The sequence below is a fragment of the Gasterosteus aculeatus genome, chromosome 9 (genome assembly GCF_964276395.1).
Source record: "Gasterosteus aculeatus chromosome 9, fGasAcu3.hap1.1, whole genome shotgun sequence".
NCBI lineage: Eukaryota > Metazoa > Chordata > Actinopteri > Perciformes > Gasterosteidae > Gasterosteus > Gasterosteus aculeatus.
In genome coordinates this window covers 3,319,007-3,335,586 of record NC_135696.1, presented here as the reverse complement: position 1 = coordinate 3,335,586, position 16,580 = coordinate 3,319,007, and the positions used below count along the sequence as shown (strand labels likewise).

The following is a 16,580-nucleotide window of genomic DNA, read 5'->3' as shown; positions in this document are numbered from 1 at the left end:
GTAACTTCTTTTCTAAATCATTCCACTTCTGAAGGGTTTGTTGATGATGTTAGAGGTTAAAAAAACAAGAATAAACTAAATCGTTGAGAATTTCCTCAAGTGTGCTGCGCTTGTTTAACAACACAAAAACTCATTGTGGATACTTCTGTCCTATAAATACTCAGCCACGGGGAACGAACACATTTACCAGACGGACATCGGTGGTGGCAGGACGAGTGCCAGTGGCATATGAACAATGGTTGCTGCGGTGATGTGATGACTACATACAGCTGTTTGGCTCATGTATCCAGGGAGGAGGCCACATCAGTGAATCTCTCTGAGGATGGGAGGACAACACGGCGCCGTATTAGGCCCATTTTATTTGCTGGGGTTTATTTTCAGACAATACAATGTCTCCTATGATCGTTTTGTTGACGACACCCAGCTGTTCCTCCTGCTGAAACCTCGGGTTCCGTGCATGGGGGGGGGGGGCTTATAACCCTGTATGGCAGCCAGCAGCGTTCAGCTATACCAGAATTCCTAAGAACAAGAGTTCCTATCTTGGCCCCCGGCGAAGCTTATAGACGTACTGCAGCTGACCACATGATGGGGCCAAGGAGGAGGTGGACAGTGTATCACTGTCACTGCAGTCAGCTGAGAAACGTTCAGGAAGCAAAGAGTTTTTCTGGTTCCATGACATGTCCGCCTTTCACTTCATTAACAAGTCTCACAGGGAACTTTGGATCTGTCTAGACTGTAAGACCCATTAGCTGCCGACACATTTAGCGAAGCCTCTGTCCTGCTCCTGCAAAGTTAAAAAAGTGTGTGTGTGTGTGTGTGTGTGTGTGTGTGTTAAGGTCAGTGGGCGGGCCTGTCTGGAGCTCCATTTATAGACACACTATACAGAGAGAGTTGCACATGTGCCACTGAATACAGTTGCCACTCAGTGGGAGGGAGAGCATGCGTTACATTCACAACAGAAGGAAAGATTCAAATCCAAAACAAAAGCAAACTCTCCCGTCAGCAAACAGAAGCGGGAGTGACGACAACCAGTCCGCAGCATATAAATATAGATCATCTACTGTGTAGGAGCTCACCTCAAAAGGTAAGTGTCTTTCAACATGTTCTGATTGCAGACAAAGGGGATACAACACACATTGCCCTGAGGAGCTAATGACTCCTGCTGCTGTACGGGTCCTGTAGAGCTACTTGTGGGGCAGCACGGGATCGGGCCACCAGCCTCCGGTCCCCTCAGTGATCCCACTCGCTTTGATATAATGCAACTTGTGGCAAAAAAATACACTCTTCTTCTTTTGAGTTTGTTTCCTTATGGTTGAAATGCACTTATTGTAAGTCGCTTTGGATAAAAGCGTCAGCTAAATGACATGTAATGTAATTAGTGTATGTGTTAGTGTCCCTTTTGACATGGAAAAGGTTATTTATGAAAAGGTATTACTGCCAAGTGTTACGTTGTCAAAGGCTTTGACATCTTCAACTTTAGCGTGTTCGTGATAAGAATCCATTACAACTAAAGTAGCAATCAAAAGCGTGTTAGGGAAAGTTCTAATATTTCTATTTACAACAACTTTTAGACATTTATGGTCATTGTTTCCTGGAGGGCAAGTCGGACCGCCAAAAACACCTTGTTACCATTTGTAAACATTGGTGACGTGCGTTAGGGCGCACACACGGATCTCTGACGGCATCAGCTGGAAAAGGGTCTCTAGTCCTTCAGGAGGATTTTTCTGATTTACTCACACTTAGAGAATTTTTCCATGCCCATGTAACCTTAGCTGAACAGCAGCCATTGTTGACCCAGGTGACAAGTAGGGGATAAAGTGAAGCGCTAGAGCACAGAGGAGTCAGCGTGGCATTACTTTTCATTTGTACGAGCCAGAATATTATGTGTGTTATTGATTCTTTCAAAAGTCACATTGGTGCATTTGAAACAAGATAGAAACAACAGGTGTAGCCAAGTGTATCATTGGTGAGCCACCCAGTAGTGAAGGCTGCTTCTCCTCCCTTTGATGAGTCAATGGTCATGATGCTTCAACAAAGGAAGCAAAACCAGTCTGGAACGTCCAGCTGCTGTGAAAGCGTGCATTTATATAGGCACATATCCAGCCTATCATATCCTGCTGCAGATGACTGTATACTATACAGTGCATATTTGAATAAACACATAGACTAGCAGCTACAGCCAGGAATCCCAAAGTGAAGACCAAAGGTGCTACGGTCAGAGTTGCCATGGGGACCATTAACCAGTAGCTCTCATAAACGTTGATACAACAAGAATGATTGAAAATGATCTATTTTTTTATTTTTTTCATTTATCAATATCAGCGTTTCCCTTCCCATCTGATGTTAGTGTGTGGGCCAGGTATGTAATGAACATATGTTACGTGACACTCATTGGACTTTTTCTAAACCTGACCAAGTAGTTGTTTTTACCTAACCATGAACAAGTTTACCTGAAAACAAAGTGAACTACGTTGTGATGCGTGTACCAAGTGTAAAGTGACACGCCGTCCCTGACACGTCCTGCAGCCGCCCTACAGGGGAACCTGCAGAGTCACAGCTTTGGCGTAGGGTCACTGACCAATGGTGTTTGATAGGTTGGGAGTGAGTAAGTGTGTGTGTGCGTGAATGGGAGGGAGAGGGATATAGAAAGAGAGAGGCTGATATTTCTGTGGTCCACTGGACTTGTGTTCAAACACGTGCCATATTGGTATAGGCTGAGTTACTGCTTTCTTCACACCAACACAAACTCAACAGTCAGTTAATCAAATATTTGCACACTCGTAGCTGGAAGGAACACCGGGTCCAATGGTTTGTAAATCAACAGGAACGTTTGTGGGTGTGTGTGTGTGTGTGTGTGTGTGCGCGCACATGGATTAGATCAATTCAGGAAAATGACTAGATCCAGCTCATGGACGCCATGCACTCCAGCTACAGTAGAAGGTCAAGTGGAGTCAAGCTCCTCCCTGCGTGGTCTCATCTTCCCCCTCCCCATGCGTCCCTTCAGATTGCATGACAGCCCACGGCTGACTACACGTGCAGCTCCACACAGTGTAACTGATGCAACAATGACGGTGTCGAATGGTGACAGAATGCAAGGTCCTCGGTAGGGTTCTCTGGAAGGTTTCATACCAAATGTATGTATCCTCATGGGCTGAAAATAGAAAATAAAAGGAAAATTTTATTTTATTTTGAGCGGACAGATGTGCTTGAAGGAACTATTATTTATTAAAACTTGGGTTGTTCATTTTTTACCCACCAAAGTCTTGAGATCTGGGAATGTGGCATTGGTACAAATGACAGTAGTCCGATAGGACAACAAAGCCACAGTAGTAGTGAGTCAAACGTCCTTCTGTAGACCAGCCACCAAGTTACTGCTAAAAATCACACACACTATCTGCTTACAATGAGGGATTACTAACTACAAATGGTGTCCTTTTGTTCTCACCAATGATCTTATCGTGATGAAACCAATTGCCCAAAATTACAAAAATTCGTTACAAGTCTACTCAGTTGATTCCAGATCTCAGCGGTGTTCTCTCTCTCTTAAACAAAAACATACCGAATCGCACTCAGTTGTCCCTCCCTAACTCCCTCAGTAGGTCATACCATATTGTGGAATGGAAATATTCTGCAGAGGGTGTTGTCCAAAATGAAATATCCAAAGTTCTTAGGGATGTCAGTTGTTGAACAGCAACAAAAGCCAAACTGTGGCCCCGCAAAAGCCTCAAGCTTATTTTTGTGAGGCCTTTCTCCATTGGAGGAAGGAAGGAGGTGTTGATCACTTACCGGTTGGTTAGTGGGAGTGAGGTCAGCAGGTGGGGGGCAATAGAAAAAGCTTTTTGATTAAGAATCCCTGCCATCACAAGACCTTCTTGAGCATTCAGAAATACATTTACAAAAATAGCTTCAATATGAGAGATTAGCTCCCCAGAGGCAGAATATCCTCACGTTTTACGAGATGATTATTGGTTTGCAACTGTTTTGTTCATTGATGTCTTCTTGTATGTGCACAGCTGTCATGGCTCCCAGCTTGGCCCAAGCATTCAGGAGAAGGTGGTGGATGGCAATTACAGCCATTATAGAGAACCTGCTCTTCTCTGCTGTTCTGCTGGGCTGGGGCTCACTGCTCATCATGCTGAAGAACGAAGGCTTCTATTCCCACCTTTGCATCGGTAACTCCACACTCCAATTAGCTCTTGGGCAGTGCTGTGCTCTTCCATTGACATCCATTGCAGACTGGATCATTTAAAAACTGCAAGTCTACTGACTTAGAGATGTTGACATGACTGTGAATGTGGTGCCTGTGACTGTGTGAAGAAACACACTGGAATGGTGCTTCTGGTTCTTTGAGGAGATGTTGTGAAGTCTTTAAGGCCGTCATTGACGTCCGCTTTACCTGTGAGTCAAAGGACACACCCTGGTCAAAGACATTCTTTACGGTGCTACTTGATACCAGAGCTATGCTATCCAGAGGAACTAGATCACAAGACAACTAACTAAAATAACTTTTGTTTTGTCTGATTTTAACATCAGGAAGTTCATCATGAAAATGAAAATCATCAAAACGTTAGTTTAACAAGCTGGTTGGTTTTGTCTTGCTTGATCGACAGATGTAACAAACTTTGGTGTGCATGGAGGGTTTACATTTACAAACTGAGATCAATCAGAAGACTTAAAGTGTTTACAATGTTTTCCACAGTAATAAATAAGCAGTAGAGTGATTCTGTAAAACACGAGGAGGCGTCCTGGATGGCGCTCAGAGCCAAAGCAAGAGGCTTCACTTTTCAGACCCACCATTTGCCCCGAACCTGTAACACTGACTCAGTTACTAGGGACTGTCTTGTTACTAGTGGTGTAGCTCATTAAGTTACCAAGTCTTGTGTTTGGTTGTCTACTTTCAACATTGTATCCTCCTTTGACTTGTTCAACCCAACTTAGAAAACGTAACTGATGACACAAACGTGACCTCTGTGGAGGGTGGAGACTGGCGGAGCTGTGTGGAGCAGGAAGAGGTGCTGAACCTCGGCTTCACCATTGGCTCGTTCCTATTGAGTGCAGCCACTTTGCCCCTGGGGATCTTGATGGACAGATATGGACCTCGCCCACTGAGGCTCATTGGCAGGTGAGATAGACACTCCGTTTGTTACCTGCTTTTTATCCAAAGATGAGAATTTAAATTTAAAAATCCAGCCCACGTGTGCTCTGACATCCTGTGTGTATTTCAGTTCATGTTTTGCAGCCTCGTGTGCAATGATAGCTACTGCAGCACATGACCCCGCAGGTAAGGACTACACAGCAAGTCAAACCTTGAATTCCAGCTTCATCCAGTTACTACATTAGCGCAGTATTCTCACGGAGATACAGGGATTGAAGGAAGGATTTGTAGTTTCACCATCATCCTTTATGGTAACACTGCAGCTTGGCTGTGAGGTCTGGAGACACTGAAACATCTAAAACAGACTCCACCGGGACAAGGACAGTGAGCAGTCACATGAAGACACTGGCTCTGAGCACCTAAAGTCACTTGGAGACGAAGGAACACTGAATACCCAAACTGAGTGCATAGTTTCTCTATATATATGTACATAAAGCTGAACCAGTACAGTTTTCAACTTGTTTATTTCCATCTCTCCCCTCAGTGCTGTCAGGCCTCATCTTCCTCGCTGTCTCCTTCAACGGCTTTGGAGGAATTTGTCTGACCTTCACATCACTCACAGTATGATTCCCACTCACACACAAACGCCCACAAACTGCACATGCACCTAGCTGAGGAGTGTCAAAATGTATTCAAAACCAAACTTAAGAAATGGTTCCTCAAATGGAAAAATACTTCAACATTAAAGCATCTGATGAAGCATCTGAACTGGCTCATCATGACGAAGGAGCAGCAGTTCTCCCAAAGCACTTTCTGCAACAATACTTCAACCTAAAGGTCCCATATTATACAAAGAGAGGTTTCAATGGCAGGTGCTACATGGATACTACATTTCAGTATACTGGACTATATTATAATGACAGCGCAGACCAATAAGAGTATTCAGACAACCAGTCTGAGGAAAATAATGTCTTTATTTTAAAAGCATTGCATTCCGCTCCTCTAACCCGTAGTTGATATTTTCATGCCCAGTATCATGACAGCAATTAATTAAGTAAGTAGTCACAAACTGCAATCTCTTGGTTTTTTGTTCAGGGACAATAAACATGCCGATGCAGATTCAATCAGGATTAGAACACTGATATAAGGCACCAGGTTATGTTTGTCAATAACAAGCATACGACTAATTATTAGCTTGTTACACAGTAATAGCTCATGTCATAGAGGGCACCACAGGGCTCTCAATCATAATAATGAAATATAACACATGTAAAACAAATTCTGTTTTGACATATAACTAGACTGCTATATTTATGTATATCCTCCCCGTTTCACCTTATATTTTTGGATCTTACGCCTTACACCTGTTCCGTCTCATAAACGTCTTTCCCACTGATTTCAGTTCATTGTTTAATAATTTCCTATTTTGAATTAATGACAACTGGCTATATTACATCATTTTATAATCTCTGCTGATTCACTTAAAGATGATTAGCGCCTCAATGTCAAAGTTAACAAGGTCATCCCATCGGACTGTGTGCATCACCAGTCGAGCAGAAAATAACCTGAGTGAAGTAGATGAAGTACAAAGTCCAATACACATACGTGCAGGCAGAAAGTTCCAAGTAGGGTGTGTGTGGTTGTGACTGCTTTGTACGTACGTGGAATTGTAAACACGTTCATCCGTGTCCGTCTGCATGAGTGTGTGTGCCTGTGTGTGTTTGTGTGTGTTTGTGCACGCATTTTGCCAAGAAGCACATGCTGTTCCACTTGGTCTAAATTCTGATGCGGCCTGTCAGCCAATCCAAAGCATGGGTGGAGCACACACCCTCTGACACCCGCTCCCCTTGCCAATCTCTCTGTGACCTAGACCGTGTCCTGGACTTGACTTGGTCATTCCGGCCTCACTGCTGTCATTCCAGATCTGGGTTGTGTTTGTGTCTGGTGTGTATTATCTTACCAATAAGCTCTTTCATAAGAACTTAAAGTAAGCACCGTATATTCCCAGCTAACCTAACTAGCTGATGCCAGTGTGCTTTTGTGTGCACTTCAAACCCCGCGATTTCCTGTAGGTCATACCCTGCGCTGCCTTCTCCCATGTTGACTAGTGTTCTAGTTCAGTTCCTTTGCACCCCCTTTAGGGGGCGCATCCTCTAGTTTGAGGAAAGCTGGACTGGTGGTTTTAAAAGTGTATTTGAATGGCTGAGAATAGACATTAGTTTAGTTACTCATAACAGTGATGCAGTCACAGGTTAATGTTCCTTTATTTTGTCTTTTTAGTGTACGTTGACTACAGAAGTGTCTATAAGGGAAGTCAGAGGTCTCCCAGTAGCTGATTAATAGATTCAGCAGCAGCTTACTGGTGTGGTGGTTCATATCTTACTCTGGTATTACAGAAGTCATGTAACTCTCTCTTTCATCTCTCTCTCCGTCTTCTAGCTGCCTAACATGTTTGGGAATGTACGATCAACCATCCTCTCCCTGATGATCGGCTCCTACGCTTCTTCAGCCGTCACCTTCCCTGGTGTCAAGGTACACACACGAGCACACACACACACACACTCCTTCTTTTAAACCAACATGATCATCATGTGCACTTTTATCATAAAATATTCAGTCAGCAACTTATTTGCAACCATTTCTCTTCCAATGCTCTTTAGAAAATGAATTTTTGTAGAAAGTACATCATGCAAGCTTTGAGTACAAAAGGGTTGTAGAAACAGAAACATGGACTGAAGAAAAAGGAGAAAGAGAGAGGGTGGAAGGATGATTCATTTTAATCTCGACTTTATTATATTTCCCTCGTCAATCTGTCTCCCTCCTTACCTGTCCTCCCCTCAAACCCTCCAGTTGATTTATGACCTTGGCGTGTCGTTCCGCGTCATCATGTGGGTTTGGTCTGGTATGGCCTGCACAGTCTTCATCAACTGCTTCCTCAACTGGCCGGCTGAATCCTTCCCTGCTCCTGAAGACGTCAGATACACGTCAGTGCACATCCTCTAGTAACATTATTGTAGTCGCGAGAAAACACGTCTCACCTTGACACTCCACAACCTGCGTAAGTTCAGGATCTTCATAGACGGCTTCAGTTAGAACTTTTAAGAGACCTTGTGTTTGATTAAGTCACAGCCGTATCTCTTCTTTTGAAAAAGTAACGCATCATCAGGTCGGTCGGTCATCCTCTGAACTGTTTATTCTTAGAAGGTTGCAGGTTGCTGGGCGAGAGAAGGGGTGCACCTGGTCTCCAGCCAATCGCAGGGCTGACAGGGACAGACAATTCACAGGCCATCAGAGAGGTACCAATTAATCCTGCATGATTGTGGGAGGAAGCCTGAGTGCCCAGAGAAACTCCACGCAGAAAGGCCTACAAATCAGGACACCTTCTTGCAGTGAGGAAACCGTGATAACCACCACTGTGCTTCCCATGATTCAAAAGGTCACGATTTTTAAAATGCCATGCAATTATTTTTTGGCAGAAGCGTATCGCAAACTGCTGAATATGTGAGACAACTACTAACTACTAGATAGATTGCCGCCCAGTGGCCTTTCTGTGTGGAGTCTGCATGTTCTCCCCGTGTCTGCGTGGGTTCCCTCCGGGTTCTCCGGCTTCCTCCCACAGTCCAAAGACATGCTGTGGGGATCAGGTTGATTGGTAACTCTAAATTACCCGTAGGTGCGGGAATGGTTGTGTGTCTCTGTGAAGCCCTGTGATTGGCTGGCGACCAGTCCAGGGTGTACCCAGTCTCTTGCCCAAAGTTGGCTGGATAGACTCCAGCCCCCCTGTGTGCAGGATAAGCGGTGTGAAGATGGATGGGTGTGATGTATATTCACAACCATTTACATACAATGATGGCAGATGTTCACCTGCAAGAACACTAAACACACAACATGTACTGTAGATACAAGGGTCAAGTAGGAGACATCGATATGGACACTGGAGATCGAACCGCTGACCCGCTGATTGAGGCTCAGAGGATAATTGTAATGTTCACTGTTTAAGTGGCTTTTGTCAGTGGATGATTCTGAACACGGTGCTCATTAATGGCTGCATGCTCGGGCACCTATGGTGAAATGTATGGAACACTTAAATCCTGGATAGAATGTCCAACATTCAGCTGGTTCAAATGTTCTTGAGATGATGACACTTGTAAACTACTATCTGGTAATTGGATCACTACTAGGTAGGTGTTCATTTCAGAACTTCTCTTTTCTCAGCAGCAAAAAGGTGAAACTGAGTGGACTTGTGATGGAGGACAAGAGGACAGGGGACAGGTACGTCGCCCAGGTGTCTGTCATGGAAGAGATGATAGGACCTAAGCAGACAGAACCTGAGCAGACAGACTCTCAAAGCACACCTCAGGGTATGGAACGTTTTCATGACTGTACATCTATGTTACCTTTCGTCCTTGTGGAAATGTGTGAAACAACATTTAGCTCATGCAGATAATGAAAGCACGCTCTCTTTTTTCGTACAACAGCGTATCTGCAGCAATGTTTACGTTCGGTAATGTTGTGCCTCATCAAATGAAAGAGAAAAGGGAGCTTTGATCATGCAAATAGAAAGAAAAAAGCAAGATTTAGTATTGCAAATAAAGTATAAGGATTCACAAGAGACAGATTGCTTAAAAAAAATGTAAAATATTGTTGCAGAAGGCGACGATTTTCCGGCGTGTAAAATGTAACTTACCAGTGCTAGTTGTAATATTTTACATTTTATCAATGAGTTGGACAATGATTAGCTGACACTGCGTCACACAAAGACATAAACTGTTTTATGTTGTGAATTCAAACTGCTTCAATGGCTGGTTTAGGAAACAAAAGACAAAGAACACGTTGTTGGTTTGAAATACTTTCCCTAATTTATGATTTCTTCTTTGAAATACCGTTCTTGTCACGCACTGTGTGACTTTTGTGTGTGAACATCGCTATTAATACATTTGACTTACTTTATTCCAGGGTGAAAGTCATGTGCTTGTTTGACCCACCGACCCAGATTGGTTTACGTTGTACTCAATTTAAAACTGTGTGCGTCAGACAAAGACAAAGCTTTCGTATCAGATGACCTGAGTTTTGAAACAAACTTTTATTGGTTGTAAGTTTCAATGTGAAACAATGCTGCTGTACATAGCTAAACGAGACCATTAGAGAGGAGATCAACGCCATTGGGTACTCAAGCAGATACCAGCCTGTTCGACCAGCAGCTGGAGCAGTTAACTGCATACTTTGCAACAGTAATGATTAAATGACACATGAATCTGTGGAAATATCATAACTGCGAGAGGATTTAATTTTGCCAACATGGAGACACATTTTACTTCTCCACAACTCTTGTTACTCATTAGCTGCGTCTCAAAGTTGCTAGGCTGCATCCTTAAGGACGCATTCGTAGGCCGCATACATCACTTCCGCTGCGACTCGGCTGCGACTTGCCCGTCCCGATCCGTCGGCTCCTCCGAACGCGGTCGAGGGCCGCAGCCCTCCAGAAGCCGATTTGGACGACACATCTGATCTATGCTTTGCGGCCCAGCATATCCCAGCATGCAGTGCAGGCCGACAAGGATTTCACTTATTCAGGACGGAGGACGGTGATCCGTTAAATGTAACGTTAAGTAATTGAATTCACTCGAATATCTACCGATAGAAATGTTCTAATATAAAATATAACATCACATCTTAGTTTGTGAAATAACTAATAAGTTATGTGACGGTAACCGATGTCGTTTTTACATTCACATAAGACTTTAGAACAAACTGCTTTTGGTTATAACGTTAACTCCGTCATGCATCACAGTTAAAATAGCTTGTATCCTATGCAAGAAAAAAAAAAGTCAAGTTAAAAATGTGTTTGCTGTTGTGTTTTTTAAGACAACATTGATGGAATCTCCTCTGCCTTAAGCAATAATACTTTAAGCTGAAAGTAATTATAAATTAGTAAAGTATTATACATTAAGTGATTTAATTTGAATTTAAAATAACCAGAAAATGTTCTTCTCTCAGCCTGAAATACATCATGCTCCGGAGGAGAAGCGTATCTTCCTAAATTAAATGGAATAAGCATAAGTTTACCTTTTTTATCTGTACTTGGCTTTTATTATATAATAACACTTTAAAATAAATCATCTCTGGCCAAATAATAACAATAACAACCCTGTACTGCTGTGATGCTGCTGCTCTTCCTCTTTTACAAATTATTATTATTGTCTCTTTTTGAAGGTTATTCTTCTGTTTCAGTTTATTTTATTTTAGTTAATAATTTAATATTTTTATCTTATTATATTGTATATAATGTGTATCTTTTTATTCTATTTTCTTCCCTGTACATGCTGCTGTGATACCAACATTTCGCTCTTGAGGGATCAACAAAGTATCAATCTATCCATCTATCCATCTATCTATTACATGGATTACAATTTAACTGGAAACTCAGTCGTCTTTACACATTATTTCCCCTCCCTCTTCTTCTTCAGGCTCGGTGCCATTCTGTCATTCTGTGTGCTCTCCCATCTTCCTGTGGAGTATCATCACCATGGCAATGACCCAGTTGAGGCTGATCTTCTTCATGGGTGCCATGAACAAGATGCTGGAGTTTATGGTCACCCACGGCAACCCCAACCGTAAGAATAATAACCTAGTCGAAATATTTGTAAGTAATTGGAATCATTGACGAACAATGATAACAACACAGACGTTATCTGGTTCCCTCTTTAACAATGTACAAAGGAAGAAACTGTAGGTGACAAATCATTCAACTTGATCGTATCCAACAACCCAAACCAGATAATGACCTGAGTCAGACCAGCTGTAGTGAATGCTGACCAGATGTGTTGTTGTTTCAGCCTCAGAAGAGCTGCAGAAGGAGGTGGAGGAACAAGGTAAGAGTTCAGAGGCTCCGCTGAGTTACTGCAACGGCCAGACTGGTCCCTCGAGTTGTGGTTTGTGTCTACTTGACGTCTTTAAATGTCCAGGTCATAATTCTAATATGTATTCATATCAATCCTTTGAGGGAGCACTTCCAATATTGACATATACATTATTATAGAAACACGTGGCAATATTAGTAATAACAAATACAATAAAGTATTTCTAGTTTTCCTGTGTGGGATTGAATAAAAATATAATAGAACTGGCAAAATAGCATGTAGACCTTATTGGGAAAAGAAACGTGGGTGTGTTTTAACCTCAGAATTATTCAAATAAGACACTATTTATTTATACTTCATATAATGGTAACCTTCTGTGTGGTTTACTTCTCTCCACTGCTCCTCTGGACGTCACTCCTTCCTGGCCTGTCCTCCTCAGTTGGATTCTACTCGTCTATCTTCGGTACGATGCAGCTACTGTGTCTACTGACTTGTCCTTTGATTGGTTACATCATGGACTGGAGGCTGAAGGAGTGTGAGGAGGAAAATGCCAACACACAAACAGAGAAGAGGTATGAAGAGGGTCCAGGGCTTCTCTTTAGGATTAGACATCCTGTGCTGTATTTATACATTTCTGCACAGCTCATCTTTTATACATTAGACGGTTTCTCTCAAATGTTGTATGTACATTGAAATAGTTTTAGGATGTTGACCGCGCCGGTCCTGAAGTGATACAAGAAACAATTTCCTCCTCTGTATCAATCCGTCCTCCTTTGATGTTCGTCCTTTTCAGCCAATCAGATCCCCCAACGAGAGACCGAAAGACCCAGAAAGTGACCAATGCGATGAGAGCTTTTATATTTACCAACCTCCTATTGGTCACCTTTGGAATCATTTCCTTGATTGACAACCTGCCTTTACAGGTTAGAAGAGGTTAACATTACAATTCCTATGAATAAACAAAAACAAAGGGACATTCATGAATCTTTTCTTTGTCTTTACTTCTCTATTAGTTGGTGTCGTTTGTTCTGCATACCATAGTGAGAGGATTCATCCACTCCTGCTGTGGAGGACTCTATGCTGCTGTGTAAGTAACACCAATGACATCTTTATATGGAAAATGAATTGTGAAGGAACCAACTGAAAATGACCACTTACTGTGCAATTCGCCTCGACTCTACACACTGGCGGGGTGGAACACAACCTTCTTTGGACACAAGCGAACACGGTTTTAGTTCCTGTTAAACTGCCTAGATGTATAAGCCCTCAGTTTAGGTTAAATCTGGATGTCTTGGCCGGTTTGGTTTTAAACAATATTGTTGGTGGGTACCAATGTATTTTAGTTTCCCCATTTTGCATAATCCAAATGTTAATGTGGATAAAATAATGGTGAGCCCGGTTACTATCTTTATCAATACATTCTAACTTCTGCCCTCTATAAGCAACTGACGACAGTACTGGCTTTATAGGGGCAACACAAAATCGGCCCAACTCGGCTCACATTTTCATTGCTTAAAGTTTTGTGGAATGTATAATATTTCCCTTTGCCTGAGGTGTAGAGGACTAGAATTTTGAAATGTTAAATAACCTGAAATACTCAACTAAAGTACAGATACCTCAAATGTTTGCGTACTTACATACTGTACTTAAATATACTTCGTTACACTCCCCAACTGTGGGATTGGAACTTGATCCTCCTACTTTGTTCAAATTACAATGTAACGTTGAACTAAGACATTGGATCGACATCACTGCTCTTTGATTTTTAATCTGATGATTGTGGATAATTCTCCCTTCCCGTTTTAGGTATCCAGCCAACCACTTTGGAACACTGACCGGCATGCAGTCAATGGTCAGTGCTGCTTTCGCCTTGCTTCAGCAGCCACTGTTCATAGTGATGGTGGGACACTTGGGTGGAGATCCTTACTGGGTAGGGAGCACACACAAACACATTCCCGCACAACCAGGATTTGTATACATATAACCGGTGTTCTAACATGCACTGACATGTCTCTCCTTAATACAGATCAATTTGGCCCTTCTCATCTTTTCACTGGCTGGCTTCCTGTTGCCAGGCTATCTGTTCTATCACCGTAGAAACCTGGTCAGGACAAAGGCAGAGTGTGATAAGTTGGCTGCCAGCCAATCAAACAAAGATAGGACTCCTCTAACCCAATCAGATAGTGGGCCTGCTAAATGTCAAACCAAAGGGCATGTGGCCAATGCAAACTCACCAAATGGGCATACAGTTTAAGATGATTGAGAGGAGCGACGTGATTGATTTATATTATATATATATTGTTCATTATTTAGTTCAGTTTTCTGGTGATGGAACTTCTGTCTGTGTTGAAAACTAGGACGTCCAACAAAAAAACAGACGTATTGAGCAAAATCTTCTTTTAACTGTCTTTATAACAAATGAAAATTCAAAGATCATATCCAGCAATATTGACACATTTTAGCTTGTTGTTAAGTTTACCTTGGAGCAGGAAGTTACATCTGTAACCCTAACATCAGGCGTCTCATTTAGAAAATGCCCTTGGGCTGAACACGAGATGCCATCTTGAGATCATTGAAAAATGACATTTTTAAAGATGGTAAGGACAAAGTGGGCATAATAGATCAAGGATTTGGAAAATGTCCAGTCCGCTAACCCTTGATCCAAGCATTAAATGACAAAAGACCATTTAAAGGCAAGGACCATATTATGTTTCTGCACCTTTTACCTCACAAAGTGACTCTATTACTGTAGTCATGCCAGCCATTATTTGAAGTGGAACTGCACTTTTTTGATTATTGAATTAGTTTGAACTTGCTTGGGTTAAAGGGGGGGCTCAACTATTATCAAAATGTATATCTCCTTTTATATGTGCTTTTCTAAACAAGTCTGTAAATATTAGGTAACATGAGCTACTCTCCCGTAAATCCAAAAGTGCTAAAAATCAGCTGTGTGTGTCATTGTGTACAAAGAGTGAAACTGCTCAATGAACTGGGACAATGCACTGGGAGGGATAATTGAGATGACACCGCGACCAGCTCCAAACAAGACTCACTTCTCTGGTGTCTGGCTTTCAAACAGAGTAGCTCATGATCATTAAGATTGATTGAACTATCAAAGGCCGTGCAAATTACATATTAGATTCCTTTATGTTGGCGCTGTTCTCCTTTAATGAACATTACTGATACATAATTCAATAAAGTAAGCGTACACATACTGTATGTTACAGTAATGAGCACTATTTGTCATCTTGACAAAGCAAGATAATCAGACATATTTTCATGTCTATATAACACCAGCTTTTCAATTGATTAAAGTCTCAGAATAAAATTCTGCTTGCTCTAATCAATCTCCATGTTCATACTGGTTATTTAAGGATTTCTTCCTAAAACATTTTCTATGGAAGTTAGGGAAGACAAAATGTAGATACAAAACAGTTTGTATAGTAAAAATGGGTATTCAGCGGTCTAACATAAATCAAGAGGTTATTAGCACATTTGTTCTCCTAAACTCTTTCTTTATTTAGCTGGGGGGAGAGTAACAAAAAAGATTACAAAGATTTTAACTTGTAGCATGATCTAATCTCATCTTCAATCACTTATCCGGGGATAGGATCACGGGCAGGGAACCCGAAACTTCCCTTTCCCGGGCCAAGACGTTACCAGGCCAGTTGGAGATATGATCTCTCCACCTTGTCCTGTGCCTTCTCTGGGGCCTCTCCCCGGCTTGCCCTGCCCAGAATACCTTCCTAAGAAGGTGCACAGCATCTTACCAGATGCCAAAACCACCCCAACTGGCTCCTTTCCAATGCAAGGGGTAGCGGTTGCACTCCAAGTGCCATCACGGACAACTGGGCTTCTCACCCTATCCCCGAGGGATACGCCAGCCGCCCTTCTGAGAAAAACAATTGTAACTGCTCATACCCCCAACCTAGTACGGTAAAGCGACTGCAATACCGTCCCTGCTGCTCCGATTCTCCAGCCGAACTTACACTCCATTTTCCACGAACAGGATTGGTGACAAGGTGCAGCCCTGGGAATGCCAAACCTCACCGAAAACAATTCCAACTTACTGCCGAGAACCCAAATACAGTTCTCGCTTTGGGCGTAGAGGCATCGGATGGCCCTGAGATCCCCCCTCATCCTGCAGCACGTTCCACAATTTATCTTGGGGGACCCTGTCATACCTCTCCAGGTCCACAAAACACACTTAGACTAGGTGAGCAAACGTCCAGGCCCATACATGATTAAAGAGCTGGTCTGTTGTTCCACGACCAGGACGAAATCTGCACTGTTCCTCTTCAATCCGTTGTTCGACTATGGGCCGAACCAGCAACTTGGAGTAGACTTTACATGGGAGTTTTGAGTAGTGTGATACCCCTGTAATTGACACACCCTCTCTGCAGGCGTGTCATCCAAGACAGCCCCCCAACACCCATTGCCTTCAATATTTCTGGATGGATCTCATCAATCCCTGAGCCTTTGCCACTGCTGAGTTTTTTGACTACCTCAGTGACTCCTGCCAGGCAAATTGATGATGATTCTTCATTAGCCTCCAGTTCCGTCTCTACTTAAGAGAGCACAATAGTTTTATCCAGGAGTTCCTTTAAAGAACTCTGTCAACCATC

At 42.5% G+C, this 16,580-nt stretch overlaps 1 protein-coding gene across 2 annotated transcripts; it reads left to right on the top strand.

The window, feature by feature from the left end:
• Positions 1-892: 892 nt before the first annotated feature.
• On the top strand, positions 893-15,302 carry slc43a1b (solute carrier family 43 member 1b). 2 transcript variants are annotated; one of them, XM_040187499.2, is made up of 15 exons: positions 893-1,084; positions 4,014-4,172; positions 4,939-5,122; positions 5,226-5,281; positions 5,640-5,716; positions 7,535-7,627; positions 7,946-8,079; positions 9,314-9,456; positions 11,563-11,709; positions 11,932-11,967; positions 12,395-12,527; positions 12,749-12,878; positions 12,969-13,042; positions 13,762-13,885; positions 13,982-15,302. In XM_040187499.2, the coding sequence occupies exons 2-15, from the start codon at positions 4,019-4,021 to the stop codon at positions 14,207-14,209; spliced, it is 1,713 nt and encodes a 570-aa protein (XP_040043433.2). In that variant the 5' UTR covers positions 893-1,084; positions 4,014-4,018; the 3' UTR covers positions 14,210-15,302. The 2 variants fall into 2 exon arrangements, with proteins under 2 accessions (XP_040043433.2, XP_040043432.2); XM_040187498.2 differs by having other exon boundaries at positions 9,311-9,456.
• Positions 15,303-16,580: the final 1,278 nt, after the last annotated feature.

Coding starts and splice junctions, on each gene's coding strand:
- slc43a1b (XM_040187498.2), top strand. CDS start 4,019: ATGGCTCCCAGCTTGGCCCAAGCATTCAGGAGAAGGTGGTGGATGGCA. Junction 11,968..12,394: donor GAAGGAGGTGGAGGAACAAG/GTAAGAGTTCAG, acceptor TGTCCTCCTCAG/TTGGATTCTACTCGTCTATC. Junction 13,043..13,761: donor GGAGGACTCTATGCTGCTGT/GTAAGTAACACC, acceptor TTCCCGTTTTAG/GTATCCAGCCAACCACTTTG.